This window comes from Lagopus leucura, unplaced genomic scaffold (assembly GCF_019238085.1).
Source record: "Lagopus leucura isolate 7727_CA_CO unplaced genomic scaffold, USGS_WTPT01 Super-Scaffold_73, whole genome shotgun sequence".
Taxonomy (NCBI): domain Eukaryota; kingdom Metazoa; phylum Chordata; class Aves; order Galliformes; family Phasianidae; genus Lagopus; species Lagopus leucura.
The window spans coordinates 79,707,135-79,724,900 of NW_024962252.1; the positions used below are offsets into that span (position 1 = coordinate 79,707,135).

Here is a 17,766-nt window from a genome sequence, read left to right on the forward strand (position 1 = left end):
CTCCTTTGCTCTGGGCCAAACAACTAAGAGACCTTAGCTGCTCCTCACGCACCTTGTCCTCCAAACCCTTTAACATCCTGGTAGATCTCCCTTGGATACTCATGTTTTATGTTCCTCTTAGATTGTGGCACCCAAACTGCGCCCACTGCTCGAGGTGAGACTGCGCAGTGCAGACCGGTGTTGGAAAATTCCTTCCCACTCCTGGCTGGCAGTGCTAGGCCTGGGGCACACCAGGTATGGTTGGTCTTTTTGGCTGTCAGTGAACACTGCTGACACACATTCAGTATTTACCCCTTTATTTTTTGGTTTATTATTCTAAGTCATTATTTCTTCCAAGCATCTGTGAAGCAAATCAGACAAGCTTGAAACAAGGCATGTCCACTGGCTAGATCCTTTCCAGCAGTATGTAGAAGCAGCGCTAGCAGCAACTGACAGTTCAGAACTTGGGATGCTTTACTTTCACTTGGCGTTAAAGAATTCAGTTTAAGACCCAGTTGAGGACTCATTACTTTATATTCCATGGCTTGGGGGCATTTATCACTACTTAGAGGCTAGGACTGTCGTGCAAACTGAAAGATCATCACAGAAGGCTGATTCATGGAGAAAAAAAAAAAAAAAAAAAAGAGATGGGACTAGAGGGATAGGCAGAGGTTGAAAATACTAACTCTAGCTGTGCAAAATGCTCTGAGACAATTATGAAGTCCTTTCTAAAAGCAACTCACCAAAAATTAAGAACAGACAATACAGATGATTCCCAGACACCAAACACAATAGGGCTGCACTGTGTTTTCCAGCCCTCCACCCCATCACTGTTAATGTCCTGCCATGCCCCTCCTGAGAACACATCTCTGCTTTCCTTTGCTAGACTTTTTCTATCCAACTCCCTTTGGTTCCTACCCTTTTCATAGCTGCCCCATTTTTTTTTTGTTACCAGTTGTACTGGCCTCTGTGTGAATACCAAACACTTCTGAAATGGTCTGCTTTCTCATCCTGTCTATTTCTTTCTGTTTTACTGTCATCTCTGCAGGTACATCCATAAATCACTTCCTTCAAGGAACTGTGTTAAAAAGCAGTTCTGCAGTCCACTCATCTCTTGTAAGCATAATCCAGTGGAAATCTGCCTCCTTTGATAAGAAACACTTTAAACCCTTTCTTCAGGTTACACGCTGTGACAATTTGTATTCCCAAATTTGTGATTTACTATTTCTCTCTAAACATCTTGCGGAAGTGTATGCCTACAGAAGCAATTTTTCATATCACAGAGAAGAAAATCTAGCACCAACCCAGCCCATTCAGCAGCTTTCTCTCTTTCCATTGACTGATAATGTCTACCCAAAAAACATATGGCATCTACAGTAAGGAGATCCAAGGACTGGTCTGTGCAGGCTGTAACGCAAAACACACATAAAAGCAAACAAAGGGCTTTGACTTAAAGGCTCAGAAAAGTTACATCTCCTTTGAGAAGAGTGCTGGAAATCTCCATGGACATGTGTCATCTCAGCATGGAAAGTCCCTATCCTAGCTTTTAATCATGACAGTTGATAGCAGTTGATAGACTAAACACAACCTGTTGCTGCTTACACAAGCTGAAGCTGTAGTCAGCGCCATGTCAGCCAGTTTCTTGCACTCCAGGCTAATACTAACATATGCAGCAAAGTCTGCTGTGGTCAGTTCCAGAATCTGGGTTCCCAAGCAACATCCTTAGCAATTTTCTCCTGATATTCTAAAGCACAATATACTACAAACAATCCTTACTAATTTGCTTTTCAAAAGAGAATGAAACAAAAGCTCAGCTGAATTGTCTTGGAGACCACAGCAGGGAGATGACAACTACAGTTCTGCATTAAGCATTTTCACTGCTCAAAGATGACACACGGATCTGAAACAAAAGGCATTCAATGTGCATGGATGGTACATTTCAGAGTAAAAACAGGGTAAATCCATTACAGAAACATGCAGTTATGTACCTGTAGTCATAAATAAACCATATGATCTCTATGATGTCTCCTATTTCCTCTTCACCCATCAAATATGTAAATCATAGTTCATTATTTCAGATTTTTTGTAACCAGCTTCAGGAAATTTTTAAGCTTTAGGGACAAAATGACTCAAAAAGGAAAAAAAGTGAAAACAAATAGACAGGTATTGTTCCAAAGCCCAAACTAGTTTATGTGCGAAGCAAAGCCAGCTCTTAAATTACCCTGAGTATATACAGACCTTAAGTAAAAACTTTTTAATGGTGTTTGGAGAACAGCTCCCTTGTCTATACCCATAAAATTTTTCTGTAAGGATAGAAAGTAGATCTCACTCTCAATTCATTTCTTACTGCAGCAGTGCAAACATGATGTTATAAATGTAATAACCTAGTGAAAGCAAAAAAGAAAGAAAGATGGAAAGAAATTACAGTAATATGGTTCCTTTTGTTTTAGCGTAATCTCTACATTATAAGGCAAGTGTTTGGCCAATGCTGAGAGGCTTGAGTCTGTAGGTTCAGATTCTAGTAATATAATATTGTCTGTGTGGTGGCAAATTGATTTGGGATGAGCAATTTAATTGGGGTCAAGGTAGTACCACCTCCAGCAATTCTGAGGACACATAGAAGCAAGTTTCTATTCTTTCTTTGAAAAGCAAGCAACAGGAGCTCTTGTCAAAAGGACACAGGGAATCCATCAAGAAACCATAATCCCATTGCAAAAATCTAAAAGGAGAACTAAATCAGGGATGTGAAACAATCAAGAAAACATGAATTAAAATGCAAGTAAAACCATGCTGCCAAAACTCAGTTCCCATACTTCCTCATCTTTTCAGCTCTCTGAAGCTACAGAGCGGGACAGTGCACTCTTACTAGAACATGCCTGCACTATGAATGCTTCTGCAAGCTCTGATACTTCCCAGCAAAAGGGAACTCAGATTTTTCCACTACAAAAGCCCAGCATCCTATACATTGAGCCAAATGAAAATCTTCACCAACAATTTTTATAACAGAATCAAAGCAAGACAAGTCAGGCAGAGTTGGTTCATTAAAGTTTACTGCGAAAAACCTTTAGCAGACAAGCTGGAGCACTCCAGCACTCTTCAGTCCATTTTTGCAGAGCTGCTACTGCATTTCCTTCTTTCCCTTAACTTCAGATTTTCTCAGTGTTCTCCTGCACTTTTACTGAATCTTCCCAATTTCTTTCTCCTATGCAGGGAAATGCTGTTAGGGTTTTTTCATCTGCTGGGACACCCAGTTTTACACGTTCCTTTTCTGACAACAGTAAGAAAGCACAGACAGGTATACAAGAGCTGACAATGAAAATATTTTAAAAAGTAAAAATATCACTTTAACATGGCAAGACAAAGGGTGAAAGCATCTAAAAACTTGCAAAAACCAAGTATATCTGAGTTACGCTACCATGTGAAGAGACTGCACTGGCACACTGGATACCTGCTTACAGATGTCAGTGAGGCTACAGAATGCTGCAGGGAAATTAACAAGGGGAGTTACAGATGTATCACAGCATAAGAGAGCCTGCTGCTGGCAGAATGCAATCTTCAAAAATAAACATTTTTAAACCTATTCAATTTTCAAAGCTGGAGACACTGATCACATGGCAGCAACCTATTTTTATTATGTTACCTCTGATGTACTAAATGATTCATAAAACAAGAACATTTTCTGTGAGAGAGCTTTCTCTAGTAACCACACAATTGACATTAGTATTACTAAATTTAAGCATGTCTTTTTATATTTTCCCTTCTGCAAATCAGCCAAACAAAAACCCATTAGAGTACAGCCTTTTGAAAAATAATCTGAGCAAAGCTGGGCGTTCTGAGTGGGTATAGCAAGAGTTCAGTCAGCTCTCAATTGCTGTATCTCATGGCAGTACCTGGAATTGTGCCCTAGAGGTAGCAGCAGTGATTCTAGGTAGGCATCAGGATCCAGAAAATCCATCTTCACATCCCATTTTCCACAACTTACCAGGCTATGCCCCCTGTGGGAAGTAGTGCAGACAAGCGATGGAGTGAAGTGCAGAACAGTGGATGCTGAGGATTGGACATCCACACCATGTACATTCCAGGTAGGTTTATTTCAGATTACTTTTAGTCTGGGTCACTGCTAGGAAAGGATAAATTAAGTCCAAGTATTTCAGAACATTGTATAAGATAGGCAACTGATAAATTCATAAGTAACTTATGAGAGGCAAGAAATTGAAAGACTGAAGCACTCAAATCAAGCCACCTGCTATAAATTGCCCTATGCATTTCCAAAACAATTGTATTTAGCTGTTAATATTGAGAAACAGCAGAGAATCTTTCCTCAGCTTGACTCTATACTATTGTCTATTTGTCACATATTACACAAATTGCACAGAGTATTTTGTGTGCAGTGTTTTTGTGTTTTTTGTTTTGTTTTGTTTTGTTTGTTTATAAATCATCTTGCTTCATTTAGAGAATTAGCTGCAATATTACTTAAATATGCAGTCATCTCTGGACTCCAGTCTTCATGCATTTGCACATGGAAAGGCTGACAAGAAGAAATGAAATATGATGACAATGCATCATCCTCCCAGTATCTACAACAAAGCTGAAAAATTAAGCATTTGCTGGGGACTATTGACTGCTTGGAGATAAACACTCACAGCCTAGGGAGAGGGAGAAGAGAGATGAAGGAAGATTTTGGCAACTGAGTAAAAATAAAATACCTTGAAGATAAATTTTACCACTAGATGTTCAATGATACAGCTCACTTCACCTGGGTGCCTATTTCACTACACATATAATATTTAAAAGAAAAGACCAAATAGTTTAAGTTATTGCCACACTGAGACTTCTCTTCTGGTCATAGAGGAAAAAAATATATCAGAGTAGAAAAACACAGATGTGCTTTTTCAGTGCTGTTGTCTTCATCAGTCAAAAGCAAAGTGCAAAGGATCCCGTCTCTCAGTACGGTGTTTCAAAAGTGATAAGCATTGTAAGCCATAAAGAGAAGGTACACAAATTTCAAGATTACTTTCTTTAATAAGTATATATGGTGCTTAGGTAATTATGATTTTAATGACAGAGAACATGGATGTTTCAATCAGATGAAAAGCTTACCCTCAGTTCTGCAATTCAGATAATACAGAGAAAAATAAAAAGCAGAGACAACAAAACTGGGAAAAAGAGAAAGAAATACTTACTGGAGGTCCCTACAATGCTTTTCACATCTGAAAATGGGAAAATTAAACAATATTTTGTCACTAACCTTGAACAAACAACTGCTTCCACAATTTCCAATCTGCTATTAAACACGCAACACAATTGCAAAGGAACAGACTACTAAAAGCATAACTTATTGCCCCAGAAGCTTTATTCAAGCACTGGGGTTTAGAAGAATTAGATCACCAAGTTTTCAATTCCTTACTTGTCTTTTTGAGTTAAGTTCTGTCCCCAAACCTGAAAAGAATCTTACATGACAAGAGATAGATTCCCCTAAATCAAATTCAACACCTTTAAGATGATTCCTCATTCATACGCTATAGCCAACACAATGTCATTTTTGCCAGAATTGCTATTGCTACTAAGTATTTCTCAAGCAGAAGCCCCCCATGAAGATGAAAGTGCCCATGAAGCAAAAGTGAAATAAATTGTTTCTAAACTCACATAGAAGATAAATAGCTCCCTTTAACCCTATATACCTCATGAGAAAAAAAAAAAAAAAATAAAAAAAAAAAAAATCAGAAGGATTTTTCTATGAGAAAGGCACAAAAACTGTGGTTAAATTTATACTCGTAACTACATGAATAGCTTTACAATTAAAAGCTATCTTAACCAATTTTCAACATTAAGTCTGTTGAAGAGAACTCTTTTAGCTAACAACAGTATTTCTGAGAACCATCTGTGATGTATCCAGTAAATTGAGCAATAAAGCACCAATAAATTCAGGTAGCTTTTATAAACAATCATGAAATCACCATTCTGTGCATAGGATTTGTTTCTTACAGTTGATAAAATGGTTCAGACAACATGTTTACGATGTCACAGTCTCTTACATTAATAGAGCTTATGCTTGGCGATCATCATGTAGTTAGGAGGTTTGTATATATTATACATATACACACACAGATACACAAGGCAAATATTAAACAAATCCAATCTAGTACTTTTAAAAAATGAGTACTGCATAAACAAAACATAAGTGCACACAGCAATTTTATGTTCTAAATCCACCCACACAGTTGTTCTCAGGAATTCAAGGACAGATCTGCATGGGCAGATTCACAGAATTTGAGTTGCAGACATCTGTGCTGAAATATTGATCAGCATACGAGGGTGTCGTTCATTAAGCAACTGAACAAGGTCTTGTTTTTTTATTTATTTTATCCTCAAATTGAAAATAAAAACACAACAATTTCATCAACAAAAAACCTAGTACTCAAGGTACTCTGCTTCCTCCATTTACTCCCCAAAATCGATTCCCCTAGAAGCATAACCTTAAATTTGCATGTATGAAATCAGCTACTTTAAAAAATTCTGGAAAAATAAATGGAAAAGATTAGACTACAGCATAGCTTGTAGACCAGTATTTTCTTCAGTTTCTGTCAGTATCACTCCACAGATGAAGGTAAAACAACCCTAACAGACTAGCTGTAGTTATCAGTCTCCACAAATTGTTCATCTCACTGCTTAGAAGTTAGAATTCAGCTTAAAGTCTGATGCAGGAACTCTCCTCCTGCTGGGACACTTTGTTTACATTAGCAGTGCATACTTCCATGGTTCACAGAAATGGCCCATCCTCCTCTAACCCTGCTAGGGAGAGTGGCCTTTTTTTGCCCCCAGTTACTTCCTATAGCAGCAGTTTTACAAACTAATTCCATATCCTGTCAGCAAGGCTGATAATCAAACATCTACAGACTAAAAGAAAATTGGACCATGAGCCTAAAGCACAAACAATTTTCTTCTGTTAACAGGAAAGGCTTCATATTATCCTTTATTTTATTTTCCTTTTCAGGGAATATCTCTGTGCTTTTGTGTTATGAGAACAATGGAAGCTCCAATTGTAATTAATTTTAATTGTCCTCACATGTATCTCTTTTGCAAGGCAAAGAATTCCCAACCTTCAGTTTTCTGAGCTAAAACAAGAGACAGCCCCTAGGTTTATGTTTCAACAGCTCACTTGTAAGTATTATAACTCAAATTAGTTAACTGAAAAAAAAGTGGTGCATTTGTACATTTTTCATTTCCTCCTCAGAGCTCCTTTCTGTAGCTTTCAGTCAGTACTGAACATTTTAAGAACTGGACTCAACAAAGCAAGGAAAGTGGCATCATCTCCATATGTGAGCTGCTGAAAATCCTTCTCCAAGATTCTGGATGCGTTCACACTGGAACAAAATGTAGAGGAATGAGATGTGACACAACTTTAGTAAAAGAGCTTGCTAAGCAAACCTATTTGTCTTCACAAATACTGAAAGAGCAGGGCAGGGGGAACTAAGGTGCACATGCAGAAAATCAGGCCTCAGGAAAGGGTCCGCAGCAGTCATGGTACAAACCAGCTCTAACGGACATCAACAGACTGAAACAGTTTGCATAAGGAACATAGCCACGATTCCATTCTAAAAGAACACACATATCCTATCTTCAGCATCTCTGTTTTCTTACAGGCAGATTTGCAGTCAAGCTCATCTTCCAGTTTAGTTTTACCAGAAATAAGCAGAATTCTGAGCTGCAAAATCCTTTCCACAATAAACAAACAGACAAACAAATAAATAATAAAATAAATGCAGCCCTCATTCCAATTCATTTATACTTCCCAGTCTTTAAAGCTACAGGGATTTCAGAATTCTTCCTGTAACATTTACAAAACGCTTTCATAAATCTCCTACTTACTGAGCAAATAATGCAGCACTGCTGGTTAATGCCCCTAATACCATGAGTAGATGTTTTGTGTCACACACGCAGCACCACCCTGCCTCTCCAGAGGACAGCAGAGATGGACCTAGTGGAACAGCACCCTTCCCGGTGATGACATCTCCTCAGAGGCACAGCTGGGGCTGCACTCTGTGCTCACTGCACCCACGGGGCACCTGTGGTCCCACACGGCCCAATAACCATGAAGCACTACCACTGGAACATCTTTTATTATGCGGAGTTGAGACCCCAGAGTCAGCCTAGGGCAGACAATTCGCAGGGCATAAGCATTTGCGCTGTGAGACGCATGTAACCACAGCAAGCTTTCACCACCAAGAAGCTCAGAGCGAACTGTCCCACACCCACGAAGCAGACACAGGGCACGGTTCGTGGCGCGGAGCTCCCCCCCATCGACCTCTACCACCTTGGCACCACTGACCGACCGTCTTCCGACCGCAGCCGCCGCGCATGCGCAAAGCTGCCCGCCCTCCCTCAGGGCGCCTTCCCCGTGCCTGACGGCCGCTGCCTGCCCGGCTCCAGCGTGGCACCGCAGCGCACCGAGCCTTGTGTTGCCGCGCGCGTGGGCATCGCTCTGTCCTCGCTCCTTTGGCTTCTCCTCCGGGCGCTGCACGCAGGCGCTCGCCACGGACACCCGCGGGTCCTTGCTTGTCCGGGCGGCGGCCAGGAGGGAGCGGGGTCCTTCCGCGCCGCGCGTCGCCGCCGGTGGGTCGTGAGAGCTCGCGTGCCCACCATGTACTACAAGTTCAACGGCTTCACGCAGCGCCTCGTCGGGGCTGCGGCCTCCGCCGCCTACAACCCGCAGGTAACAGCGCTGCCGCCGCCGCCGCCGCCGCCCTAAGCGCCGTGGCGGGCGTGACCTTCGCTGCCCTCGGCCCCTGGGGCGGTTGTGCGGCCCGGAGCCCTGCAGGCAGCGCGGAATAGCGGCTGGCAGCTGAGCAGCGCTGCGCTCGTCCGCCTCTCTGGTCTGTGCGTGCGGAGATTGCAGCTACGGAAAGCATTACAACCCTTGTTTCAGAGACTAGGCGGATATAGCAGTTTGCTTACAGGAAGATTAAAAAAAAACAAAAACAGCCATTCTTTTGCACGATGCTTACTCAGCTACTTCAGAAAGCGTTTTGCTGACAGTAACATAACTGCTGGTACTAACAAAAAATCCCTTAGCTTGAGACCTGTACCGTGCTTTCTGTCTTAGCCTTAGCATTCTTAAAAGACTTCATTTTGCACTTATTTAAATTATGTAACATAGCATGAATAATTCAGCTCGGTTGAATAAATGGGAACTTTTTCAGCTAGTGCAGGTGAGGAGTAAAGCTAAAAACTGCTGCTTCTATTTAAGAGGTTAATGACCGCGATGACCATTACATATACAAACTGTTCACTCAGACAATGGGCTTGTGTTCAAAACAGTAGTAATGGAACCATTCGTAAATGCTCATCTAATCTTACCTGATAGCTTTTCCCTAGTTCTTCAAGTCTGGCCATAGCTTGCGTAGAAATTTTGTCATGCTGCTCTATCTTCAGCTGATACACCTTACTTTGCTTGTACCTACTAAAAAAAAAAAAAAATAATAATTAAAAAATCCACTAACCACAGATCTTTTAACTAGGGTGAGTTGCTTGGACTTGGTTGAGAAACTTGCTGTTTCTCTGTTTTCTCATTCTGTGATTCAGATTTGCCAATTTCCCTAAAATTTATAAACTTAAGTGTGGTGCTATTTCTAGTAACTGTGCTCCTAATCTTTAACTCTTTTGTGCTGTCAGGAAAATGTAAATCTGCCTTGGGATTCATGCTAGCAAGGCAAGCAGCTGTACAGAAAATAACATACCTGGTCTACAGGTATGTAGGCATAAAATAATACAAGTCTGACTTCACAAACTACAGAATCATAGAAGTAGGAAGGGACCACTGGAGATCATCTAGTCCAAACCCTCTGATAAAATAGGTTTTCTACAGTAGGTTGTACAGGAAAGCATGCAGGTGGGTTTTGAATATCTCCAGAGAATGGGACTCCAGAGCCTCTCCGGGCAGCTTGTTTCAATGCTCTGTCACCTTCAAAGAAATTTTTCTTCATATTCAGATGGAACTTCCTGTGTTCCAGTTTTTGCCTGTTGCCTCTTGTTATGTTGGTGGGCACCACTGAGAAGAGCCTGGCCCCATCTACTTGACACCTACCTGTTAGATATTTATAAGCATTGATAAGATCCCCTCTCAGTCTTCTCCAGGATAAACAGTCCCAGGTCTCTCAGCTCAAAACATTGTTCAGTTTCTTAAACATTAAATGTATCGTGTAGTCCTTTGAGCAAAAACTAGAATTCCAGGTGCAGCCTTAGCTGCATACTAACATAGATCACTATGAAGATCAATTACTCCTATTTGAAATGTAACACAAGCAGGTTAACACAATAGTGTTATGTCTTTTTTTATGGCAAGTTAGAAAAAAACAAACGGTTATTTCAGGAGCTATAATGTAAAACATCACTGTCATGTGCTGAACTATAATGGCTAAATATAACAATAAAGGTAAGGAGGCCACCTCATGACTACAGTGACTTTGTACACTTAAAATTTAATCCATCGAACTGGATTACATAGGTTTTATCTCAGAGTACAGCCATCTGAACTGAAAGGCAATTAAATTGTGCTGACTTATAAGAGATACGTGAGGGACGAAAAGCTGCAGCAGTATGCAAATTAGGGGATGTTAGATTTGTGTAAAACAGCCACCAATTCAGGGCTTCTTGTGTCCTTGAACACCTAGCCTGTGTCTCCCTCACATTTTTTTTTTTCCCCCCCCTTTTTCTATTTTCTTTTTCCTTGCCTCCTCTCTTCCTCCAACCTATGCATTCTGATTATTTAAGGCTCAACTATATAGCAACTGCTTGGAATATTTGGGAGGAAGAGTTAGAAGTCTCCTCGCTCTGACACAAGCGTTGGGGATTTCCTCTCCCAAACCTACTGCTGATAGGACCTGGGTACTCTGTGTAAAAACAGAATGACTTAGGACAAGTACCAGCCCAGAAAAGCTTATGATAGCTATAGATTTATCACTACCAAAAAAAAAAAAAAAAAAAAAAAAAAAAGTTCCTATTATCCTTGCTAAGTCCAAAGTTGTAGCTAAGAATGTCTTTCATTAGTTTTCACTTTTTTTTTTGTTTTGTTTAAACCACGGGTCTTAATACCAAATATATATTTTTATAATGTATCCTTGTAATGACTGGCAGTGTGCCTGTCTAGCATGACAACTGGTACATTTACAAGTATTATATACCTTTATATTTTAATCTTTATTTATGCAGGGACTCAAACCAATAGTTTCCACTGAATCCCCAGCTCTGGTTTTTGGGACAACAACTAAACTTGCTTCAGATTTACCAGCAACTGATTCTTTCTTGGGTAAAAACCAGGTGCCAGACCTACAGAAACTTTTTCAGGTAATGACAACTTTGGGAGTAAATTACAGAAAATGAAAGAGTCATCCATATCTTGCTCTATTTTAACGTGGCTGACCACTTCCATCATTCTACAATGCATACATTTTTCTAGTTAAGGAAGTATAGTATAACTTGTATTTCTTCCTCAGCCTTGCATGGGCATAAGTACAGAAAGTCTAGTAAGTTTATCTTTTCATTTGCTTAAAAAAAATGTTTATTGTATTATTTGACTAGTGGAAGCACTTTACATCTGGAATCCAAGCATATGACTGCAAGTAGAATAGGAGGAGCAAAGCAAATCATTTTGTGTGTAATAATTTGAATATTACAGATTCTGTTGTTAATGCAGTGTTAAAAAGAGCACAGTAAGGTTTTCAAAGCCAGTTTGTTTTAGCTGTTCAATTTCTAAGCATACTGAGTCTTCTCATAAAATATTTTTTTTCTCTTGTTAATAAAAACATCAAGAATGTATTTTATAATGTACCCTTTTCTCTTTCATGCCACTTGCACTTGGAATATATCAGTCTGACTCGGTGAATAACCTTTTCTACATAACTTTTCACATTCTTTTGTTAGCGTTATTTTTCTCACCCAGGTCCTCTTTAGAAATATTTCACAATATATTTTTTCTGCCTGCATTTAATGCCTTTAACTAATACAATTAACTTGCTTTGCATTCGTCTTGCTAAATGAAAAGCACTTAGTATATCTGTACGTAGCCTATCAGAGGGGAGGTTTTCCTTATGAAAGTCTCTTAGTTCACCTGAGGTATCTTGTTCATTGTGTCTTCTATATGTGTTTATTTTATTCTATTTATCTCTAAACTCTTCCCACAGAAAGCAGATGGGCTGCCTGTACACCTGAAACGAGGAGTTCCGGATAGGCTGCTTTATCGGACCACTATGGCTCTCACAATAGGCGGGACAATCTACTGTCTAGTAGCACTGTACATGGCCTCACAACCAAGAAGCCAAAAGTAGATGAACCATGACTCACAGGACTCAATTCTTGGAAAGACCTCCTGCGTGTTTCTCTTTACCTGCTTCTTAATTCTATGATCATTTAATGTTCATCTTTTCAGATCAAATTTCTTGGAGGAAGATGTTTTTACGTTGGTTGCCTTATGTGTTCTAGAAATTAATATAAACAATGACTTTTAGTCATCATCTTAACTTACGGTTGCAGCTCAGTATTTGTTGTCTCGCAGGAGCGTATGAAGTTGGAGAAAGCTGAACTTTTTCTTCTAATCCCCACTCAGCTTCAATAATGTTGGAGATAGGACAGAAGTACCACTTTCTGGACTAGGCTCCACATTTCTTAGTGGGAGCTTGCTGCTAGTTTCCAAAAGAGTAAAAGAAAATCATTTAATTTTTATGAGATCCGCTGCTCATTTTACATAAGCAAGTGGCAGTGGAACTTCTCTAAATGTTGGCATATCATTAAATACTTGTTCCTCTGATGATAGGGCAAACAGTTTATCCCCTTGGAACATGTAAACTGGATTTATTTAATGTGAACATCACGGTATGCAGCAGTACTCTAGCATCAGTTGTACCAGTTTTTGGACTTCTTGGACTCATTTGTCAGATGCTCTCATGCAATAAAAATAAATACACAAGTAATAAAATGGACAAGTCTTGAACATTTCATACCATTTCAGCTGACCTGGTAGTACTGATACACTGTTATTCAGGTTTAACTTGTAGATCACAAACCAGAAAATTGGTTGATCTACCTTACTGTAATCTTTTAAAGATGTTAGCCCTTTTCAAAACCTACCTTGGAATTCATTTGTTGTTTTAATTATGTTTTAGTGAAACAGGTCACTGCATTTCATAGCTCAGCTGTGTATTCTTTCCAATGCATGCACAAATTTATGTACATATAGGTAATACTGTCTCTAACACAAGAAAGATGTAGAGCTGTTGTAGCAGATCCAGAAGAGGTCCATGAAGATGACCAGAGGGCTGAAACACCTCTTCTATGGGAGGTCTCCAGGGAGACCTCAATGTAGCCTTCCAGAGCTTAAAAAGAGCTTATAGGCAAGAGGCAGAGCAACTTTTTACACATACAGATAGGAATAAAACAAGGAGGAATGATTTAAAACTGTAGAGGGGAAGTTTAGATTTGATGTTAGAAGATTTTTCACTCAGAGTAGTGAGGTGCTGGAACAGGCTGTCCACAGAAGCTGTGAATCCCCTTGAAGGGGATCAAGGCCAGGTTGGATGTGGCTGTGGGCAGCCCCTGCTGGGGGGAGGAGTGAGGGGGAAGCAGCCATGCCAAAAGCAAGGGATTGGAATTAGGGTCCCTTCCAATCCAAGCTATTCTCTAGTTTATGACATACGAGCATCAATGTCCTTTTCTGTGTGGGTGGAGGTGAAACTAATAAAGCTTCGGGCTTTTTTCCCCCTGTAATATCATAGCCTTGAATTGCAAGTTTTAAGTAAGCAAAAGGTATCCTTTAATTTGATAGATTCTGCTCTAATTTACAAACAGAATATTCACTTCCAATCACTCAGGCAATGAGTCTGGATAAGCATTGGCCTCTGTGAGGATTCATCTCTCAGAAAGGTGAAGAAAAAATGTAAATAAGCAAAAACATGTAAATTAAGCAAAACAATTGATAAAGGAACATGAGACTTCCATTGGATCACTCTTTTACTAAAGAACTGATTTGTTTTGTAGTTAAGTTATACTAAAGCCTTGTTACTCTTTCACAGGAAAGAAAATAGCTGCTTGTATTGTGATCAGAATTCAGTCAATGCTGGTATTTCAAGAATGGAGAGATGAAGTTACTAAATAAGAAAATTGTAAGGATAGCAACACTCTAAGAATAATATAACGTTTTCCAGGAACTGACAGCTACGTTGCCTCAACTGAAAATATATTTTATATTCAGTAATGCATGCCTCCATAGCTTTAAGAATCTTAAGTAGGCTGCTAAACTTTTCTATTTTGTAAGAGTAATTAAATAAATAAAGCAGCAAGGAGGTCATTGTCTTTCCATATATTAAGCACTCCCCTACAATCCTTCTAATAAAGGATACTTTGCAAACAAACTTCACAGGGAAATTTCCATGAGGATGAGTTTCTGCTTTCCATTTGTTGCTGCAGTAGATGTGGTTAAATTAACTGAATTGTTATCCCAGAGCATATTAATCAAGTGCAATACTTGCCCAAGTACTTGTGGAAAGAACAGCAGAGACATATGTTGCTCAGCTTCACATTTATTTTGAAAGGAACTCAGCTAGAATATTGGGTTTATATATTACAGTAGGAGTCTTGGCTGGAGCTATGGATATCAAAAAAATAGTCTCCTAGATTCTCCTTGGTCTAGCTTTTTCCAATTCACTGTCAGATTTAGCATGTGTGCTAAAATGAAGAGAAAATACTATAAAACTTTGCAGATAACCAGATACTAGATAATGCATTATTTTATTATAAGCACTGTAGGTTCTGAAAAAAATTTCAATTGTTCATTCTCAAAAAAAGAAAAAAAAAACACACAAAACAAGCATGATAGAGCTGAATCAGGATGTGAATGCTCCTTCAGTTTGTCAGGTTCACATCCATACTTGAGCTGGAGATTAAAGAGCAAAGTGTTACCAGCTGTCAGCAGCCATTGGGCAGGGGTTGCAGTCCTGAGAGAAAGAGTAAAGTGTATATCTATTCCCTCAGCAAAACGCTCTGAAGAAGAAAACAACTCAGAAGCTGCAGCCAGAGGGTTAGAATATAGAAGTAAAAATCCTGCCTCAGTTCTCAATTAGTTTTGAGATGATCATAATAAAAAGGATTTAATGTTGCAATTTTTTTTTCCCTAAGAACAACAACATAAAACAACAACAAGCTGTTGGATACCTACTTTAAAATATTTGAATGCCACAGACCTTATGAAGATTGAGAGGATTTAAGTGCTTTGAATTATTCTTTATGATGGAGGGATCTAATCTTCTTATCCTGGAGTCCTCAAGAACACACTTAAATAATCTCTCTCCCTGACTGGATGCCAAACAAGGACTTAAATAAGGAAAACAAGTAAGGAAAATGATGAGTGAATGTTGGTGTCAAGAAGGCTACTTCATTGGCACAAATAAGAATCAGAATTGGGTAATACAAATTTCACTATGCACTCTTCTTAAAAAAGAAAAAAAAAGTACTTTTTGGCTGTACCTCAAAATTTACACAGCATATCAGCAGCAAGGTCCAAGAAAACAAGTTGCATTTTTTAAGCGATAGCTTCTACCCAGATGTTTTGGCTTGAATACAGAGCAGAGAATAAATTGTAATAAACTCTCATATTCCATGGAGCTGGGGTTGGAAGGGAAAACAGCTGAGATTTACAATACTCAGGAATAAAATTATCTCATGATAATCATTCATCCCCATGACATTATCTTATGGTTGAGAGACCATCTTTCTCCTTCTTAAATGATCTCTCTGGCAGCCTGGATTCAACAGTTATATCTTCGTAATGTTTTTTAAATAAGATCTCTCTCCTTTTTATGTGGGTGTTCTGGAATAAATGCACTTGAGAAGATGTTGATGGCATGCAAGTATGTCTTCCAGCAGCTTTAGAAATAAGAGTAAGCTAAGGAGAGGATTCCTTCCCAGTATTATAGCATGACCGTGTCATTTCAACAGATTTTTGCCTCAACATTTTAAATCGTCAGTAGCCTGATTATTTCAATGTTGATTCATTAATTGATGTTCCTTTAAAGCATAGGTGTCCGAACTTTTGGCTTACTTGAGCTGCACTAAGTGGAGAGGAATTGTCTTAGGCCTCATAAAATACATAACGCATGTAACTATCAAAACTTTTTTTTTTTAATATTGAACAACTGTTTTGTAGCTGAGAATTCGTTCTATCAAATAGTGTTATTGTGCTCTTTGTAGCTGATGTCATTTCCACAGAAATAAATAGGAAGTGTTACTTTCAGAGCAACCTATGTTGTTAACTCAGCAATTCACATCTGCTTTAGCTATGCAGGTGAATCCCTTCCCACATTGTCAAGTCTTTGAAGAAGCCGTTACACTGCTGTACAGATGTGGGGGCAGCAAAAGACTTTCTGCTTCCAGGCGCCTCACTGTCTGTCTCAGAGAAGCGCAGGAAATATTTTATTTCCCTGCAACATTCTTACAGTTACGTTGTCTCAAATGTGTATCATAGTCTTTTTTTCCTTTTTACTTCTTTTTTAAAATATCTTTCACATAATGCAGTCATACGCATCAATCTTGCTTCTAATCACTCTGTGTTTATGGTCTGCTGCTAGCTCAGACCTGAAGAGCACCATAGAATACCTTGTGTTGGAAGAGACCTCAAGGATCACCGAATCCAACTGCTGGCTCCACGCAGCACTACTCAACAGTCAAACCCTATGTCTGAGAGTTTTGCCCAGATGCCCCTTGAACTCCAGCAGCTCTGGGCTGTGCCCACCATCCTCTCGTGTAGAGCCTGCCCCTCTCCTGGCACAGCTCCATGCCATTCCCTTAGGCCCTGTCACTGTCACACAGAGCAGAGCTCAGCGCTGCCCTCCGCTCCCTGTGAGGAGCTGCAGCTGCTTTGAAGCCTTCCCTCAGTTCCTCTGCGTTGAGCAAACCCAGGGACCTCAACTGTTCCTCATACTTCTTGCCCTCTAGGCTCCTCATAGCACTCTTTCCTACACTTTCTGATAGTTTTATGTCCTTCTTTCATTGTATCACCCAAATCCACACCCATTGCTGGAGGTGAGGCTGCGCAGTGCAGAGCAGGGCAACTCCTTCCCACACTTGAAACCAGGGTTGAAAAACTAATGAACAACTCCTTGTTGAACTTAGTACTGCATAAATGTAATAAAAAAAGTTGGTCTTTTAATTAGAACTGATGAGATAAAGCTGATATTCACAACAAAACACACACATGAGCGCACTCATCATTAACAGTGCGACCCAGCAGAATTTACTGGAGTTGAGACTTCTTTTCAGGCTTTTATGAAACAACAGCAAAACCTTATTTTGCAATAAAGCAGTCTGGAGTCTATGCAGGATCACCAAGATGTGGAAAAACCAACAGTTTCCAGTGCTGTGATCTTAAAATCTCTGTTAAGAGAAGTATTCTTTAAAAACAATGAAAATGTGATTTCTGGCAAGCTCAAAATTAGATTCCCTGGTTTCTCAAAATTTCACCTGGAGGCCTTTCTAAAGCCCTAAAAAACAGTTTTTCATGGCAAGCCTGTTAGACAAAAGTCTGGACTTCTGTGTAGACATACTCCTAGTTGTGCAGAAATTGTAAATAACGCCTGTTAGATCTGTCTACAGAGAATCCATATTTGATCCCTCCAGTACAAAATGTGAATATCTTACTAACGCACCATTTTCTAAGTTTGACAATACCAGAGTGATTGAATAATTCAGAGCAGTACGTAACCTTAAAGAAATTTCTCATTTCTACATGGCACATTTTTACTT

General features: G+C 39.5%; 1 protein-coding gene and 1 long non-coding RNA gene across 2 annotated transcripts; one reads left to right on the forward strand and one right to left on the reverse strand.

Annotated features, from left to right (window-relative positions):
* Positions 1–2,372: 2,372 nt before the first annotated feature.
* Positions 2,373–8,325, reverse strand: LOC122193667. The gene is made up of 3 exons (XR_006182948.1): positions 7,194–8,325; positions 5,163–5,189; positions 2,373–4,096 (listed from the first exon to the last, which is right to left on the reverse strand). It is a non-coding gene; the product is annotated as an uncharacterized LOC122193667 (long non-coding RNA).
* A 217-nt stretch (positions 8,326–8,542) lies between these two features.
* Positions 8,543–12,949, forward strand: LOC122192315 (cytochrome c oxidase subunit 7A-related protein, mitochondrial). The gene is made up of 3 exons (XM_042892850.1): positions 8,543–8,692; positions 11,188–11,322; positions 12,159–12,949. Exons 1-3 carry the CDS (start codon positions 8,621–8,623, stop codon positions 12,300–12,302), a joined length of 351 nt encoding a protein of 116 aa, XP_042748784.1. The 5' UTR covers positions 8,543–8,620; the 3' UTR covers positions 12,303–12,949.
* The last annotated feature ends 4,817 nt before the right edge of the window (positions 12,950–17,766 follow it).